The 17,713-nt window shown below is 52.0% G+C and overlaps 2 protein-coding genes across 2 annotated transcripts; both read left to right on the forward strand.

The window, feature by feature from the left end:
• Window positions 1-6,146: 6,146 nt before the first annotated feature.
• On the forward strand, window positions 6,147-8,731 carry LOC128944477 (protocadherin gamma-B5-like). Its single transcript, XM_054287756.1, has one exon. The coding sequence runs from the start codon at window positions 6,263-6,265 to the stop codon at window positions 8,729-8,731; it is 2,469 nt and encodes an 822-aa protein (XP_054143731.1). The 5' UTR covers window positions 6,147-6,262.
• A 1,955-nt stretch (window positions 8,732-10,686) lies between these two features.
• LOC128944478 (protocadherin gamma-A10-like) lies at window positions 10,687-17,658 on the forward strand. Its single transcript, XM_054287757.1, has 2 exons — window positions 10,687-13,125; window positions 17,446-17,658. The coding sequence occupies exons 1-2, from the start codon at window positions 10,687-10,689 to the stop codon at window positions 17,656-17,658; spliced, it is 2,652 nt and encodes an 883-aa protein (XP_054143732.1).
• The last annotated feature ends 55 nt before the right edge of the window (window positions 17,659-17,713 follow it).

A 17,713-nucleotide genomic window follows, 5' to 3' on the forward strand; every position in this document is an offset into this window, starting at 1 on the left:
GACTGCTCAGCTTTTCCATTGAGACTTCTGAAGTCTGTCCACAGAACTCCAGTGAGCAGCAAATGTAGCTTCCATAGCACAGAGATGAACTGATGGCTGTGTGCAGTTGGTGCTGGGAAGAGAAATGGTCTGGGGTGTAGGAGTTACGGGGGTCACACGGTAGGGACGGACGGACACGAGATCTCTTTGAAGCCAAGTCGTATAACTTGTTGTTTTTTACAAAGGGCGTGGGTGAAGGGCCTTGTTGGGAGCTGCTAGCTGCAGCTCGGAGCAAGGCCGAGAGAAGAGAAGCTTAAAGTGTAAGAGAAACAACGACAAAAGTTTAAGAGCGAAGATCATGTAGAAAAGAAGGGGTGAAGAATTGCAGAGAGAAGACAAAGAGGCAAAGAAAGAAAAAGGGCGCAAAGAAGAGCGCGAGAGTGAGCAAAGAGATAAGAGAGAAGAGAGATAAGAAAGCGCAAAAAAAGAGCGAAGTTCTCGTTACAATACAATAAATCATCTTCAGTGCTGAATATGCAAATTCTCATTAACCAATCTACTACAACATACATATCTTATAACATTTCTACACAACTTATAAGAGTCACTACATTACCATACTACGTTTACGTGTTAAACCTTAAATTTTATTCTTTAGGCCCCATCTGCCAAGCTGCAAGGCCTGCTTGCGGAGGGAATTGTTTCCTCCGAGAGAGATTACATTCAACTAGTCACAACTAAAGTGTCTCAAAAGTTGCTTTCATTTCAATCTCGCTTATAGTTTCTATATTCTCAAAATCTTTTGCCAAGCAGTCATATTTAAAAAGCTTTCTTGTTTCATCCTCCCCAACACTGGGGAACTGGGCCTCCACTCTCTCATGTTTTTGTGACAGATGGGTGAAAGGACAGCATGGATGGTGTGAAGGGCTGGAAATCTGAGTGCTGTGAGCTGTGTGTGAATGTCTGCTGAAAGACTCAGGGGAATGTTTACCTCCATTCTCTGTCCACTTCCCGTGTATAGGATGAAGCAATGTGGGGTCCTTCTTTCCCAAGTAATTGTTTAGAAGATCTGTATTCCAGCTGCATGGAGAACCCTGGCAGGTTCTTGATAAGTATTTGTTGATCATGATAGTGGTGTCACTGCAAAGCCTAATTTTGTGCTTATGGGGTATGAGAATTGCAAGCTGTGTATTCACTGCCTATAAATGGCATCATCAATCATCTACTGTGAATTATATAACCGAGAAGGGAGCTGTGAGCTCTTCAGTTTTCAGGTGTTAACTTTCTGTCTCATTCTTCTGATCATCTGAAGATGATTCTTTCATGTTTATAGGTGAAAAGAGAGAGTTCCATAGATATGTTTCTTGAAAATGTCTCTGTAATAAATGCTTCTTCTTGTCGCATGGCTAGGCTGAGATGTCAAATATTAGCAAGAGTTGTATGTAGATAATGTCTGAGCAACTTTCCTCTTGCTGGAGTGTCTCTGCATTCTGAAGATCTGTGCAAACCATGGGAGCTGTGAAGGGTTAGGAGGGAGTGTTGGATGTGTGGTTTGTGAGGAGGTCCTGGTGGAGACATGGCCTGTGGTTTTTTGTGGATCCAAGGGCTATTGCTGGCCTTCTGAAAATGAGTCAGGAGGAGTCTTATGATTTCCAATTGTGTGGTTTGGACTGAAATGGCCTAGTTTGGTTCCCATATTCCATTGCATCAAGAGTGGAAGTCACACATCCTTGAGGAGTCCATGTGCTGAAGAATGGTGTTGTTGCCTTTGAAGTGATTCTTGGATGTGTGTGTCTGTGAGAGCTGGCAATAATTTATGGCCTGTGTGAAAATTCCCTCTTGTTTAGCTAATATGGAGGAGCAGAATAATGTTAGTTGTGATGCTTGGGCTCTGAGAAGCTCTGCACACAACTTTTCTTCTGTAATTTCTATATGCAAAATTTGCTTCCATGTTATGTTTGGCCAGAGAGAAGAAGTCTGTGTATAAATACACAGGGCTGGTGCTGGAGTTCACTGTGATTCAATTCAAAATGAATGAATGAATTGTGTCCAGTTCTGTTTGTCCTGGTATTTAGATGAGGCCCCCAGCTGTGGTTCCAAGCTTTTTGTTTCTCTTCCCGTCCAAGGAAATGACAGCCTGGGGCCTGTGGAGTGACTCCTGTGTGAGGCTCCTGTGTATTGGTCACAGTTGAGTTTGCTGGGTTGTGTATATACTGCAATTGACCCAATTTGTGAGGCCATGATTGATACTTTTCTGGTGTTTTCCCATTCTTGTCTTGGTTCATTTCAGTTCCTGTGGATAATTTCTTTGGGTTGAGTTTGGTTGGGTTGTTTATTTGTTTCCTTTTTTTTGTCAACAAGTAAAGCGGAATGTGTCTGGCAATCCTGCAAACTGCAAACGTATAATTATCCAGTAGAGAGAATATTTCTTATCCATCCCTTGTAGCTGTACTTGTAGTCATAGGATCCCAGAAGTCCCAAATGAGAGAATGGTTTGTGTTGCAAAGGACCTTAAGGATCCTCTTGTTCCAGCTGCTCTGCCGTGGGCAGGGACATCTTCCACCAGAGCAGGTGGCTCAGAGCCCCAGCCAGCCTGACCTTGAATATTTCATTCAAGAAATACAACTTCATGAATGGATGTTTCCTCAAGGTGTTGTTTTTCTCTGGGGCCAAGATGCAGACAAAATTGGAGTTTGTGTTGATGGTGAAACTGAAGGCTGTGAATGCAGAGTGAGGAGGGTGAGAGCTCAGTTCTGTGCCAGGCAAATGGGGGACTCAGTGTGGGTTTGGCAGAGAAATGGTTTGATTTCATGCTTGGTGACAAAGGCAGTGCCATTACAGTTCTGATCCTGTTGTCAGGATCAGGCAATGATAGTCCTCCAAGAGTATAATTTTCCACAGTAACTGTTCATGGTCATCCATAATTCTTGGCTAGATGCAAGAAATATTAATCCTGTGTGAAACCTCCATTATCCATCTGTATCTCTGTTCCACACTGTGATATAGAGTTTCTTCACAATTGTAATTACAATTTCATTCAGGCCTTTGTTTCCAGGAAGTTTGCAGCTCATTTTTAGAATTCTGGTCAGTACTTTTAAATATGAAACAGTGACTGATGTTTTTCATCACATCCTTACTTCAGTCACTTAAGACTGAATGGTGTGGGGACTATTCGGTAGAAGCGATAAGGGAATATGTTGTAATTTGTCAGAAGATTTACCTTAAGAAAGAGGCTGATGAGAAGCTGTTTAAAATGATGGTTTCATAACTGTGCAAGGTGAGCAGGCCATGCAGTAGAAAATGTGTCTGAGGAGAGGACTCATTCTTCAAATGAACCCGCGCTATTATTGTCCTATCTAAGTCCTCAGGGCCATACACCTCCAACTTCTCAGTGACTCGTACGTACTCTCAGGTATGAGTATTAAGGCCTGCAGTAAAGGCCTGGAAGACATCACACTGGGCATGTCTGACTCCGTGTTTTCTTATAATGCATCCTTGCTTTATCTTATTCGTGGTTTTGGTTTTTGTCCGGATTTTTTGCTTTGTTTTGTTTTTCCTTGATTTACTCATTATGTGGTTATATTTCATATTAACAACACATCTTTTTTGTGCAGTGTATGGTGTGTTGATGTCCCCTGCTCTTGTTGCAGTGGGAGTGGAAGGCACAAGATATGAGAGTGACTTTGTGTTCTGCTCCTGTTGGAAGAAATAGATGTAAATATGACTTTAGTAGACTTTGCCTCTCTGTGGAACAGAGCATGTGATAAAGATGGGGAGTAGATGACCTCAAAAACAATGTTTTCATGAGCCATTCTCAGTTGGATGACTGCTAATATTTTAGTAAGGTTGTTTATCATTTGTGTGCTCTAGAATCCTTCAGTTCCTTATCATAATCGAGGTGACCTGACAATTGCACCTCCCTTCTGGATGTGGCTGCAGTGCATTATCATCTCATGATGGATTTGAGCAGTGAGGAGATGGCCACCAGGAAAACCTCACAGTGGCCTGGCATGGCAGAAAAAGCAGAGAGGGGAGCTCTGTGTGTGAGGCTGGAGAAGAACTGGGTCATTGCCTTGCTTGTCACATGTCACAGATAACACCAGGCTGTGCCTGATGGAGTCCAGTGGGATTTGAGTTGCTTCTGTAGAGCAAGGCAGACCTACAAAATGTTATTGCATCTGTCCATTTCCATGTGTTTCTGATTCTTGCATAGCTTGTTGTCAAGAGCTCAGGCTCAGGGTGTCTGATCTCATGTGGAAGGTCTCCTCTGTGCCAGCTGCCCGAGTGGAGGTGCAGCTCCCACACACCCCTGGGATGTTTCCAGGTGCACAGAGGAAGGGTTTCACAAGCACTCCTGGTGTGCTCAGCCAGGAACATTTTGTCTGTGGTGTAATCATGCAGGATCATCTCTGCTGCAGCTGTCCAAGTGCAGAGTGACCACCCAGGCCAGCCAAGGTTTGCATGGACAGAGCAGGGCCCGGTGGGAGAAGGTGTGCAGTGTCCCCCGGGCCATCACCCAGAGGAACCTGCTGGGCAATCAGCTGGAGGCTGTCAGATGGCTGAGGAACAGGCTGGAGAGTCACCTGCAGAGAGTTGCAGACAGTGGCTCCATGTCCAGGTGCAAAGCAGTGACTTGTGCTGTCCCTCCAGGGCCCTGACTGGGCCCAGTTCTGTTCAGCACCTGCATGGCCAATGGGATTGAGGCACCTTCAGGCAATTTGCAGCTGACACCGATTGGAGCTGATTGACTGCAGGGCAGAGATGGCAGCCAGGGATGGGCTGGAGAAGTGGCCCCGTGCAGCCATCATGAAATGGATCAAAGTGCAAGGTCCTGCAGCTGGGGTGGGGCAATCCCCAGTTGAAAGAGAAAGTGGGGGATAGGGAAGAGCTTTGCAGAGAAGTGCTTTGGGTTATTGGTGGGTGATGAGGTGGGCCATGAGCTGCCCATGGGCACCTGCTGCTGGAATTGTGTCCTGCACTGCATGACAAGCACTTTGCCTCCTAAGTCGAGGGAGGTCCTTCCTGTCCTCTAAACCCTTGCAGTTTGAAGATAGACTGCATGCAGATCTTGGGCCAATATCCCATTGGACATGCTAGAGTTCCCAGAAGGATCATAGAAGTGGCCTGATTGTTGCCTGTATTGCTGAAAAACGGAAGGAATTTAGTTCTTCAATCATAGAGAAACGATCCCTCTGTGTAGACTTTTGAAATTATTTATAAACAGTTGGTAAGATGGGGCAAGCTCTTTGTATTAAGTCAAATGTTCATAGTACACCAGATAGTTGTTTTCCACTAAAAGAAGGGAGTTTTTCATTAGGAGAAACCTTATCAGTGTGAGTTGTGTCAAAAATGTAGATATTGCCCGATGAAATTTAGGACGTGCCTCCAACATTCAAGTCTCTCAGGAAGTCTTACTGCTCATGTACGAGCTGTGGATTAAATGGCCTTTAGAGAATATTATAAATGGGAAACTCAAAATACTGTTTGCATGGCTCTATGAAGGGCTCAGAGTTCTTTTCACTTTCCATTGTCAGCCACTCAGATATGGAGATGTATATGAAAAAAGTTTATGGAGTGACAAAGAAAAGAGGAAATGTTTTTCTGCTATCTCAGCGTAGGGGATGCTTATTTTCCTTTAGACGGATCTATACCTCCAATTAATTGATCCCAGATAATAAAAGGACAATTCAAGACAAGTGTGAAAAACCTCTGGAAATCTCCCTATATTATCGGTTATTGCTGGTATAAATTAACCGCGATTTCAGTAAGAGCGGCTTAGTTCCATACTTTACTGCCTGCCAGGAATATTTCCTTCGGACTCTAGAATGTGACTGAAAAGAATTTCCTAGAAGCACTGGCCAACATAGCTCAGATATAAAGGCTTTGGAGTGGAATTAAGCAGTAGCTCCCGCTCTCGGTGTTTTCGGTCGGGGAGAGCCCCCGGGGCCGGTGCAGGCGCTGAGCCCCGCCCAAAGCCGGGCGGCCTTGAGCGCGGCCGTGCGGCGGCTGCAGTGTCGCGGCGGCGCCTCCGGGTGTCGCTGTTGGCCGCCGCCGAGCGCCGCTGGAGCCGCCGCCGCCGCAGCGTCCTGCCCCCGCAGGCTGCTCGCTCGCGCGGCGCCGGCCGCAGCGGCAGCGGCACCGGCAGCAGCGGCGGCGGCGGCGAGAGGCGGCCCGAGCGGTGTGGGTGGCTTTGAGCGGTGTCTGTTGTGGGCGGCGAGAGCGGCTGGAAGGGAGGCAGGGCAGCGGCAGGAGGCAGGAGCGCGGCGAGCGCAGCGGGCAGAGAATGGCGGTGAGGCGGCGGCAGAGGCTTGGGCCGGGCGGCGGGCGAGCGCTGCTGGGCGCGCTGCTGCTGCTGCTGTGCGTGTGGTGCCGGGCGGCGGCCGAGCGGGTCCGCTACGCCATCGCCGAGGAGCTGGGCAGAGGCTCGCTCGTGGGGCCGCTGGCGCGGGACCTGGGGCTCAGCGCGGACGAGCTGCCGGCGCGCAAGCTGCGGCTGAGCGAGGAGAAGCAATACTTCAGGGTGAATGAGGAGAACGGGAACCTGTACGTGAACGAGAGGCTGGACCGGGAGGAGATGTGCGGCGAATCGGCGACCTGCTCCGTCAGCTTCGAGGCGCTGGTGCACAACCCGCTGAACGTTTTCCGCGTCGAGGTGTCCATTGAGGATGTGAATGACAACTCCCCGACCTTCAGCAAGGCTGCTCTGGACCTCGAGATCGGTGAATTAATCCCTCCCGGTGCTCGGTTTCCGCTGGAGATGGCTTATGATGCAGACGCGGGCAGCAATTCGCTGCTGACTTACCAGCTAACCAGCAACCCGTCCTTCTCCCTGGCTATGAGGGGCAGCCCGGAAGGAAGCAAGCTGGAATTAGTTCTGGAGAAGGCATTGGACCGAGAGAAGCAGAGCACCTTTGAGCTGGTGCTGACGGCAGTTGATGCCGGGGATCCCGCGAGATCCGGGACTGTCCAGATTCGGGTCAACGTGACGGACGCTAATGATAACCCACCCGTGTTTTCGCAGGACCGGTACCGCGTGAGCCTACGAGAGGACACGCCACCAGGGTCAGCAGTATTGAACCTGTCAGCCTCAGACGCCGACGCCGGCAACAATGCTCGCATGACCTACAGCTTCGGGAAAATGCCGAACAAGGCAGTTCAAAAGTTTGTGGTGGATGCAGAGAGCGGGTCTATCACACTGCAGGAGGCACTGGACTTTGAGGACACGCGTGTGTTTAGCTTGGCTGTAGAGGCGAAGGATGGAGGGGGTTTAGTGGCACACTCCAAGGTGGATGTGGAGGTGCTGGACGTGAATGACAACGCGCCCGAAATCACGTTACTGTCAGTGTCGAGCCCGGTGCCCGAGGACGCGCCAGCCGGTACTGTGGTGGCTCTGCTGAAAGTGCGGGACAGAGACTCTGGCGAGAACGGTCAGGTGTCGTGCGAGCTATCGGGAGAGGTGCCGCTGTCGATCGTGGCGTCCCCCGGTGGCTTGTACAAGGTGGTGACATCGGGCGCGCTGGACCGCGAGCAGGCGTCGGAGCATCGCGTGTCGGTGGTGGCCCGGGACCGGGGCAGGCCGGCGCTGCGGAGCAGCAGGGAGCTGGTGCTGGAGGTGTCGGACGTGAACGACAACGCGCCGGTGTTCGAGGAGGCGGCGTACAGCGCGTACGTGGCGGAGAACAACGCGGCGGGCGCGCTGGTGCTGCGCGTGCAGGCGCGGGACGCGGACGCGGGCGCCAACGGGCGCGTGAGCTACTGGCTGGCGGGCGGCAGCGCGGGCGCGGCGGGCGCGGCGCCGCTGGTGTCGGTGGAGGCGCGGAGCGGCGCGCTGTACGCGCAGCGCTCCTTGGACTACGAGCAGTGCCGCGAGTTCACGGTGGCCGTGCGGGCGCAGGACGGCGGCTCGCCGGCGCGCAGCTCCACGGCCACGGTGCGCGTCTTCGTGCTGGACCGCAACGACAACGCGCCCAGGGTGCTCTGGCCCGCGGCGGCGGCGGCGGGAGAGGCTGCGGGAGGGGCGGCGGCGGCGCCTTTCGAGGTGGTTCCGCGCTCGGCCGAGGCCGGCTACCTGGTGGCCAAGGTGGTAGCGGTGGACGCGGACGCGGGGCGCAACGCGTGGCTGTCGTACGAGCTGGTGCAGGCGTCGGAGCCGGCGCTGTTCCGCGTGGGGCTGCACAGCGGCGAGGTGCGCACGGCGCGCGCCGTGGGCGAGCGGGACGCGGCCAAGCAGCGGCTGGTGGCCGTGGTGAAGGACCACGGGCAGCCGGCGCTGTCGGCCACGGCCACGCTGCACGTGGTGCTGGCCGAGAGCTTGCAGGAGGCGCTGCCGGAGCTGAGCGAGCGGCCGGCGGGCGCCGAGGCGGCGGCGGCCGAGCTGCAGTTCTACCTGGTGCTGGCGCTGGCGCTGCTCTCGGCGCTCCTGGTGTTGAGCGTGGCGCTGGCCGTGGTGGCGCGGCTGCGCCGGGCCGGGCCGCCCGCCGGGCTGCGCTGCCTGGGCGCGCAGCGCTTCTCGCTGGCCGGCGCCGCCTTCCCGGCCGACTTCTGCGAGGGCACCTTGCCCTACTCCTACAACCTGTGCGTGCCGCCGCCCGCCCGCACCGTGCCCGAGGCCGCTTGGCCGCCGCCGGTGCCCATCCTGTCGGCGGAGGAGCTCCTGGGCGGCGATTCCTGCGACAAACCGAGCCCGGACAGTGACCTCATCGTGGGAGAGGCTCCCGCCAATCCCGTTGCACCGCAGGTCTGTAAACCGTGAGCTGCTTCTTTTTTTTTCAAGTTCCCAGAATGTCATCATTGTTTCCTTTGTATTCTTTGCGTGTTGTCAGTGAGGATTCGTCATCTTTAGTTCCACGTAGCAGGGAAGTTTTTAATTTTTTCTCTGTAATGGCTTTAGCTGACAGGCTTTGATGATAGCTCTCCTTTAGGCTAGTAGCTGTGTTTCTGCGTGTTTCTCCTTGTTTCCCGGGGTGGTGTTTATGTGAGTTGCACGGTCCTGTCTTCGTGACGGACTGAACTCAGTAACGGGCTGTCCCCCTTCATGCAGAGCAGAAAGCCTTTGGTTCTTCCTTGGTCGGAAGCTCAGCTTCAGGCGCGAGGTTTTGTCTTTAACACGTGAGCTCCTTAAATTAGAATCTGTTAGCAACATTAAAAGCAGTTCAGTAATCTGTGGAAGGGGAACGGCTGACTCTGCAGGACGGGGTCAAGGGAAAAAAAAAGAGCACTGACATTTAGGTGTTGGAGATATTTCTTCCCCGGCTGATTTGTTCAGAAAGGTGTGCTTGGAATTCCTGTATAGCTTTACCCAAACCCGTTCGTTAAATTTTTTTTTTGTTGGTTTGTTTTGTTATTGTCCCGGTTTTATTTGGAAAGGAAAGGAATGTGAAAAGTTCCTTTCAGTCTTTTTTTCTGAGTGATAGAAGAGATTGTCACACATTTTGGGGGGAATGAAGTAGTGAGGTTGGATGACTTCGTTTATGCTCTTGGCTGGCAGTTCTCTGTATGAAATCCTAATTTCATACACTGGTGAGAGTGCTGAAAGATTTCTGTTTCAGAGATTTTTATTTTTCTATCTAACAACGAGTTTGGGGGTGTTAGCAGGTCTCAAATATATCGGGAACAGCAAAACTTTGCAGTTCTCTTTATTAGGATAGATATCTGAGATATTAACGGATCCCATATCAGGGAGATTGGCCAGAGGAGGGTTTAGGCACTTGAATCAAGCCCATTTGCACACTGATTAGTGGTCAGCACAGTTTCAAGGCTTGTACTTTTGTTTTACGGTTCCATGATTGTTTTCTTGAGCACATATCAAATCAACGTCATTAAGAAATATTTAGCTGATTAGTTTACTAAGGAGCTTCAGTGCTTCGCACATTGATTTCTGTAAAAAAAAAAAAGGAAAGCTAGAATGACTTGAATAACTGTTAACTTGTATAAGCTAAGGAAACACTGCGCAGATCTTAGGAAAGGTCCTGAAAGATTCCCCTGAGAGTTTAAGTTACATCTTTCATTGTACTTTTAATTGAATCCTCTAACAAGAGTCTCCCTGACTTCAAGAAGCATGCAATTGTTCTTCGGGATGTCGTATCTTCCCGTTTTCTCTCTGTGAGGCAGTGTTTCAAGATGCTTTTGAACAAAAAGGATACTCTTAAGAATAAGGTACAGGGCGAAATCGGAAAAATTAGTTTTAATGTACAAATTCACATTATTTACATAATGACATGAATAAATGATGGTTTCCTGTGCGTTAAAAAACCCCGCCCGTGGAATGCCTCTGCCTTCCTCCCGATGGTGATACCCTGGAGGGTGAAAGCAGAGATGGGCTGGAGAAATGCGGAGGCAGGAGATCGGCGCTGGACGAAAAGCGACATCTCGGTGGCGACCGTGCCCAGTATGGAGCGAGGCCGGGCGGGCAGCGCTGGGCAGCGCTCGGTGCCTGCAGTGCCGGGAGGAGGCTGCGGGCGCCGCTGTTGACCGAGAGGAGCGAGAGGAAGCTCGGAGCTCTACCGGCAGCCCCGCCCGCTGCGGATCGGCTCACTCGGTTGCTCGCTCCCTGCCCGAACCTGCGGTCCCCGATCGTCCCCGCGGTGCTGGTCCATTGTGGAGCCAGGCGGAGGCACCGGCAGCTGCCTTCGGTGCAGGAGCTGAGAGCATTGAGCGGCAGCGGGATTGGATCGGCGGTGCTGCGGTGCCGGCGGTGCCGCTGTGGAGATGTGCGCGGCGGGGAGGCGCTGGGGCCGGCGGCAGCGAGCTCTGCTCTGGGCCGTGCTGCTGGCGGCGTGGGAGGCGGCGTGGGGGCAGCTGCGCTACTCGGTGCCCGAGGAGATGCCCAAGGGCTCGTTCGTGGGCGACGTGGCCAAGGACCTGGGGCTGCAGCTGCCGGAACTCAGCGATCGCGGCGTCCGAGTGGTCTCCGAAGGTAGGACGCAGTATTTCGCTCTGCACGGGAAGACGGGACATTTAGTGACGGCAGAGAGGATCGACAGAGAGCAGCTGTGCGAGAGTGTGCAGCAATGCGTGCTGCGCTGTGAGCTGATAGTGGAGGGGGAAATGAAGTTTTATGAAATAGAAGTGGAAATCACGGATATTAACGACAACGCGCCGAGCTTCAAGGAAATTGAGCTGGAACAGAAAATGAGCGAGACTACAGCTCCAGGGTCTCGGTTTCCGTTATCCGAGGCTCATGACTCGGACTTGGGCCGGAATTCGCTGCAGAGCTACGAGCTGAGCGGTGACGAGCACTTCTCGCTGGCCGTGCAGGCGGGCCCCGGCGGCGATCAGCGTCCCGAGCTGGTGCTGGCGAAGGCGCTGGACCGGGAGGAGGCGGCGTTTCACGAGCTGGTGCTGAGGGCGATGGACGGCGGCGATCCGGCACGGACGGGCACGGCTCGGATCCGCGTGACCGTGGTGGATGCGAACGACAACGCGCCCGTGTTCAGCCAGACGGAGTACACGGTGCGTGTGCCCGAGGACGTGCCCGTGGGCTCTGTACTACTCACTGTCACGGCCACTGACAGGGACGAGGGGCTGTATGGACACGTGAAACACTCGTTTAAGAAGATCACAGAGAAAGCCTCGAAGATATTCTACTTGGACTCTGAGACTGGAGAGATCAGGCTCTTGCAGAGCTTGGATTTCGAGGCAGGCAATTCCTTCGAACTGGAGGTGCAGGCACAGGATGGCGTCGGACTTTTCGACACGGCCAAAGTCACGATCACGGTCACAGACATAAATGATAACACACCAGTCATTTCTTTACGCTCAGCACTAAGTGAGATTTCTGAGGATGCCCCTCCGGGGACGACGGTCGCCCTGCTGCACGTGCAGGACCGGGACTCGGGGGCCAATGGCGAGGTGCGCTGCTCGCTTGACGGGGATGTCCCATTCCGGCTGCAGAGCTCTCACGGCAGCTACTACAGCGTGGTGACAGCGAGAGAGCTGGACCGGGAGCAGGTGTCGGAGTACAACGTGACGGTGCGGGCGGCCGACGGCGGGTCGCCGTCGCTGCAGAGCAGCGCGGTGGTGGCGCTGCGGGTGCTGGACGTGAACGACAACGCGCCGGTGTTCGCGGAGGAGCGCTACAGCGCGCGGCTGGCGGAGAACAACGCGGCGGGCGCGCTGGTGCTGACGGTGCGCGCCACGGACGCGGACTGGGGGCAGAACGCGCGCGTGCGCTACCGGCTGGCGGAGGGGCGGGTGCGGGGCGCGCCGCTGTCGTCGTACGTGTCGGTGCAGGCGGAGACGGGCGCGCTGTACGCGCTGCGCTCCTTGGACTACGAGCAGCTGCGCGAGCTGCAGCTGTGCGTGCGGGCGGAGGACGGCGGCGCGCCGGCGCTGAGCAGCAACGTGTCGGTGCGGCTGCAGATCGTGGACGAGAACGACAACGCGCCGCAGGTGCTGTACCCGCCGGCGGCCGCAGCGGCGGCGTGGTCGGGCGTGGAGCTGGCGCCGCGTTGGTCGGAGGCCGGCGCGCTGGTGGCCAAGGTGGTGGCGGTGGACGCGGACGCGGGGCAGAACGCGTGGCTGTCCTACGAGCTGGCCAAGGCCACGGAGCCGGGGCTGTTCCGCGTGGGGCCGCACAGCGGCGAGGTGCGCACGGCGCGCTCGCCGCTGGCCCGCGACGCGGCGCGCCACAGCCTGGTGGTGCTGGTGCGGGACCACGGGCGGCCGGCGCTGTCGGCCACGGCCACGCTGAGCGTGGTGCTGGCCGAGAGCGTGGCCGAGCTGCTGGCCGAGCTGGGCGGCGCGGCGCACGAGGCGGCGGCGCCGGGCGAGCCGGCCGCCAGCCTGACGCGCTGGCTCGTGCTGGCCGTGGCCGCCGTCTCGTGCCTCTTCGTGGCCTTCCTGCTGCTGCTGCTGGCGCTGCGCCTGCGCCGCTGCCACCGCCGGCAGCTGCTGCCGCCGGACGGCGGCGCCTCGCGCGGCGTGCCCGTCTCGCACTTCGTGGGCATCGACGGCGTGCGCGCCTTCCTGCGGTCCTACTCGCACGACGTGTCGCTCACGGCCGACTCGCGCAAGAGCCACCTGCGCTTCTCGGCCGCCAGCTGCTGCGACACCCTCCCGGCCCGGCCGCCGCCCGACGAGCCCGCGCCGCTGCTCGGCGACGAGGACCCGGCCGGCGCCCTCCCCGCGGATCCCGCCTCCGTCCCGGTGAGTTCTCCGTACCAATTTTTATCCACTCTTCTCCCTTGTATTGCTTCTCTACTCTTTTCCGACATGGAACGCCAAGTGTCTTTTAGGGCCGTGCTGATCGCGTGGCTTCTTGCTACACCAAGGTGGAAAGGTGGTCGGGTCTTGGCTTTCCATTTTGTGACGGAGACATGATAAGGAAGACTTCTCTTGGCTGGAGGGCTTTTAAAATGAAGTTTTTTCTTTATCATATGATCCTTGCTGCCTTCGTATCTTTTGAAGGACAGGTAGTGTTTCACCTCCTTCCCGCTCCTTCTCTGAGTTGTATTTGGCAGACAGATATTTCTTCCCTCTTAGTACAGAGCTGTAGAGATACCTGTTTGAAGGCTGTAGTTTATCCTGGTGCATGTTCAAGGGAAACCTTCTGAATATCTGATATTTTGATGGAAGCTGCTGTCCACGTACCAAGGTCGTGACACAACATGCAGGATTTTATAGGCAGGAGATGCAAATAGTGACCTCTGCGTGTCAATGACTGTTAAGAGATAAGATGATAAGATAAGGTAGACAAGATAGATAAGATAAGAGAGATAAGGATGGCTTTTCAGTGTTGATCTGTAATATAATGTAATGCAGTTTTCTCCTTCCCAATTATGTGTGGCTTAACAGATACTTCTGAAGATCTATTGAGAACATGTGTGTTTACAAGTTATTGTAATGTACTTAATGTACAACCAATATATGTATTTAATAGTCTTATATATTCTAATTATAAATCTCACAATAGGAGCTTTGCAATAAGGACATTTATTACATCCCTACTTTTAATATCTAGATTATGTATTTTCTCCAAGAGCCCTACTCTAGATGAGTGTGGTTCCTTCACATCTGCAGATGTTATCTTCTTCTCTTGTTCTTTGTATAGATGGACCTTTGTATCTGGTACTATCTGGTCACATCTCTTATATTTGTCCCATACATGCCTTTCATTTTTACTAACATATTCATAGATGCGTTTCCTTAAATTTTTAATGGGAGCAATTGTCGTATTTCTCACTTGCACATGTTAACAAGTTAAATTTTAGCCATGGTAAGTTATCTCTGCAAATTTCTTGCAGTTGAGTTACTCTGCTAATGGTAAAGATTAGAGAGAACCAAAAAATCTGTAACGAGTTTCAGGAGTGTCAGTATGTAAGGGAGCACTGTTGCATAGAAAACAGGTGTTTTTAACTTCCATGGTCCATTGCTGGACTACATAAAGTGAACATGTTCACATTATAAATGGCCAAGCTGTGGATTAATACATTTGCTTTCCTGTAATGGTTGCTCTCTGTGAAGGATAATTAAACTGCTGACTTGTTTGTCATGACCAGGTAAAGGTGGGCCTGTATGTGTCTAAAACTCTATCTGGGAATGTCTCTAGAGTCACTGATCTTACTTGTAACCTACTCATGTTGAACAGTGAGGGAGAGATTGTTCCCAGGGAGAGACTGGCCCCTCAGCAGGCAAAGTGGGATTCTGTGATCCTCTCATCTGGGTGTGGCAAGGCCTGTGCCACTTTGACCAAGTGCCCTTTTCCTGTGTCCAGAAAAGGATGGGAATCCTCCAATGAATTTGTCTGCAAACAATGGCCAGGGAAGTGCATGCTTCAGGTTTCTGTGTCTAAGAAATGCTGTGGGAAATGTCATTGCCCCAGGTACATGTCCTTGTTACAGTTGTGCTGTAGAGTTTCACTGTGTTTGTACTAAGCTTTTCCAAGTTTTCAGCAAACCTTTAGATGTTATTAATGGCTCTTGCATGTTGATGTTACTGGTGGTGTTTTGTTGGTGTTGAAATTTGTAGGATTGTAGGGATGGGAGAGTCTAATTTAGCAGCAAAGTCTGGGTTTGGGGCATTTTACTTGAAGCACATGCCAGAAAGTCACTCATTTTTTCCTCTGTCATGTCTGATACAGCTCTTCACTGAGTGGTAGCTTTTGGATGTAGGCATAAACTTCACATTAATGATTCCAAAGTGATAGATATTCAAAACTGTCTATGTGCTTAGGAAGAATGAAGACATCTTTGAGGTGATTCTGATCTGAGTCTTTAGCTAAGCTGCATATGGCTTATGACTGTTTAGACATGTTACATTTCTTCAAGTATCAGTGATGAGCAGAGTCCATATGTGTGAACCTGTGTTGTGATCCCTGCTCTCCATAAGGAGAAGTTGTGTGGAAAACTTCTTCCAGTGGTGTCTATCTGCAAAGGGGTCCCTGTTGGGTGATGTCTGAGCATTCTGCCTGTGCAGAGACAGGGCTCGGGGAAGAGTTGCTGAAATATCGAAAGTGCTGGTGTGAATAGTTAGTTTTCCCTAGCTGTTATATGGATCACATAGTTATGGCTCTGTGCATTTTTCTTTGCTTCTTCTCCAAAGGAATTACTTGGAGTGCCTTACCTCTAGATATTTGATATGTTTCTGTTGTACCTGTTACAGCTGACAGAAGTTAGGCCTTCAAACTGAGGCCTTCAAGCTGAGGCCCTTAAGCTTAGGCCTTGAAAGTTGGGCCTACAAACTTGGGCCTTCGAACCTGTGGGGGAGGAGCAGGCCACATAGTAGAAAAGCTGATTAGAACTCTTGAGAGTTTAATGAAATTAAGCCACACTGGAAGTCCAGAACAAGATTTCAAGGTCTCTCTTCCAGCCTGAGACTTCAGTGGATTCCAGGTGCTCTTGGAAATAAATTTCCTGGGACACAGAGAGGCCTGAGATTTCCTCCTGGTGAGTTTCTGTGAAAACACTCCTAATGCACCCCTGCATTGCTGGTGTGTTTTTTTTTCCTTGACATGTTATTACAGCTGACGTGGAATGAGGACATGTGAGGGGGGTACATCTGGGTTCGAATTTTGTCATATGTTAAGAGATGTAAAAATGGCCTTAGGAGCAGTGGCACCTTTGTGGATCCATGCATGTGATAAAAGAGGGGAAGTGCATAGTTTGATAAAGAGTTCATGAGAGTGGCAATTAGGTTTTCCACCTTGGATCTCAATTCAGGCTCTGTTTCCTGGAAGGCCATGGTTCATGTTTCCTTTCCACTTGTGAGTGCTGCTTTGCAGGAAATAGTAACTGTCATTGAGAACCAAATGAAGAGACAATGTCGTGTGTGAGGAAAATGAGAAATTGCTTAACTCCAGTGGGTAGCTGTAACATGCTGCTGTCCAATTCCACTTACCTGGGAATTCTTGTTGAGGTCTGAGGTCTACACCGCTACGCGCTGCTCTCTGTGGTTTCCTGCACCGCACAGGCCCTGAGGTGTCACAATAGCCAATGATTCCCCCGTGTACGGCAGTGGGAGGTATTTGGCTTAGCTTCTTTGATTTAACAAGGGCCAAGGATTTCTGTTGTTCTGCTGCTTACCAAAGTCATTTAGTCCAGTCAGAGAGACCTCATAGTACTTTAATATTCCTCCAGCTTGCCAGCTTGCACCTTGAGGCCTCAGTGAGTTTCCAGATGTTCTGGGTAAGAATTTTTACGTATGTGTTGTAGTAAAGCACCAGAAAATACCAGCACTGAAATATCTCCCCCTCTCTGATGAGGTCAAAAGGAAGTTTGGGGTTTGTATATGAATCTTCAGAATTAACTGAAAACCATTCAGCTGATTTTGCACTCCTAAAACGGATTGGGGAGATGTTGAGAGTTTGGCCTACAGGTTAGGAAAATCAAAACAATGGAAATATTAAATCAGTTATTGTAGCAGGCCTAATTTTTGAGTTTCCACCAAAAGCACAGAAGGTTTTCTGGGTGGAAGGAGAGTCAGTGTAAGGATGGACACATGGCAGAGTCTGCACTGCTTTGCAGTTTTTTATTCTCTGCCAGGTATGTATGTACACTGCCTTTCATCTGAGAGCACATCCATTGCTTCTGGACTTCACGTTTTTCTGCAGTTGTTAATCACTGGATAAAAGTCCTTTAGATTAACACGGCTTTTGCACAGATGATGGGCTAACAATATCTAGGGTACCACTGGAACAATTAAATTCTAAAGCATCTCAGCAATCTTCTTTTCAGATTTTGGCTTCAGTTCTTTGACCGTGCATGAGAGAACCGATCTGTAATTTTGGAACACATATTTGGTTTCGGATTTTCGTGTCATTTTAACCAGAGAGGGCAAAAAATCTTTGATAAGGTGTAATACATGTTTCCATGTCTATTGCAGCTACAAATAATTAAATCGTTATTACGCGCATATTGCTGCTGTAATCATAAGAGTTCCTACTTGTCGTTAAGCAGGAGCTCCCGCTCTCGGTGTTTTTGGTCGGGGAGAGCCCCCGGGGCCGGTGCAGGCGCTGAGCCCCGCCCAAAGCCGGGCGGCCTTGAGCGCGGCCGTGCGGCGGCTGCAGTGTCGCGGCGGCGCCTCCGGGTGTCGCTGTTGGCCGCCGCCGAGCGCCGCTGGAGCCGCCGCCGCCGCAGCGTCCTGCCCCCGCAGGCTGCTCGCTCGCGCGGCGCCGGCCGCAGCGGCACCGACAGCAGCAGCGGCGGCGGCGAGAGGCGGCCCGAGCGGTGTGCGTGGCTTTGAGCGGTGTCTGTTGTGGTCGGCGAGAGCGGCTGGAAGGGAGGCAGGGCAGCGGCAG

The sequence above is a fragment of the Melozone crissalis genome, unplaced genomic scaffold (assembly GCF_028551555.1).
Source record: "Melozone crissalis strain CALT ecotype California unplaced genomic scaffold, PUWL_Pcris_2 ptg000061l_1, whole genome shotgun sequence".
Classification (NCBI taxonomy): Eukaryota; Metazoa; Chordata; class Aves; order Passeriformes; family Passerellidae; genus Melozone; species Melozone crissalis.

Bases quoted from the DNA above. Each gene is read 5' to 3' on its own strand.
- LOC128944477 (XM_054287756.1), top strand. From the start codon at position 6,263: ATGGCGGTGAGGCGGCGGCAGAGGCTTGGGCCGGGCGGCGGGCGAGCG.
- LOC128944478 (XM_054287757.1), top strand. From the start codon at position 10,687: ATGTGCGCGGCGGGGAGGCGCTGGGGCCGGCGGCAGCGAGCTCTGCTC. The intron at 13,126-17,445 runs GTGAGTTCTCCG...CCCCGCCCAAAG, and splicing joins CGGATCCCGCCTCCGTCCCG to CCGGGCGGCCTTGAGCGCGG.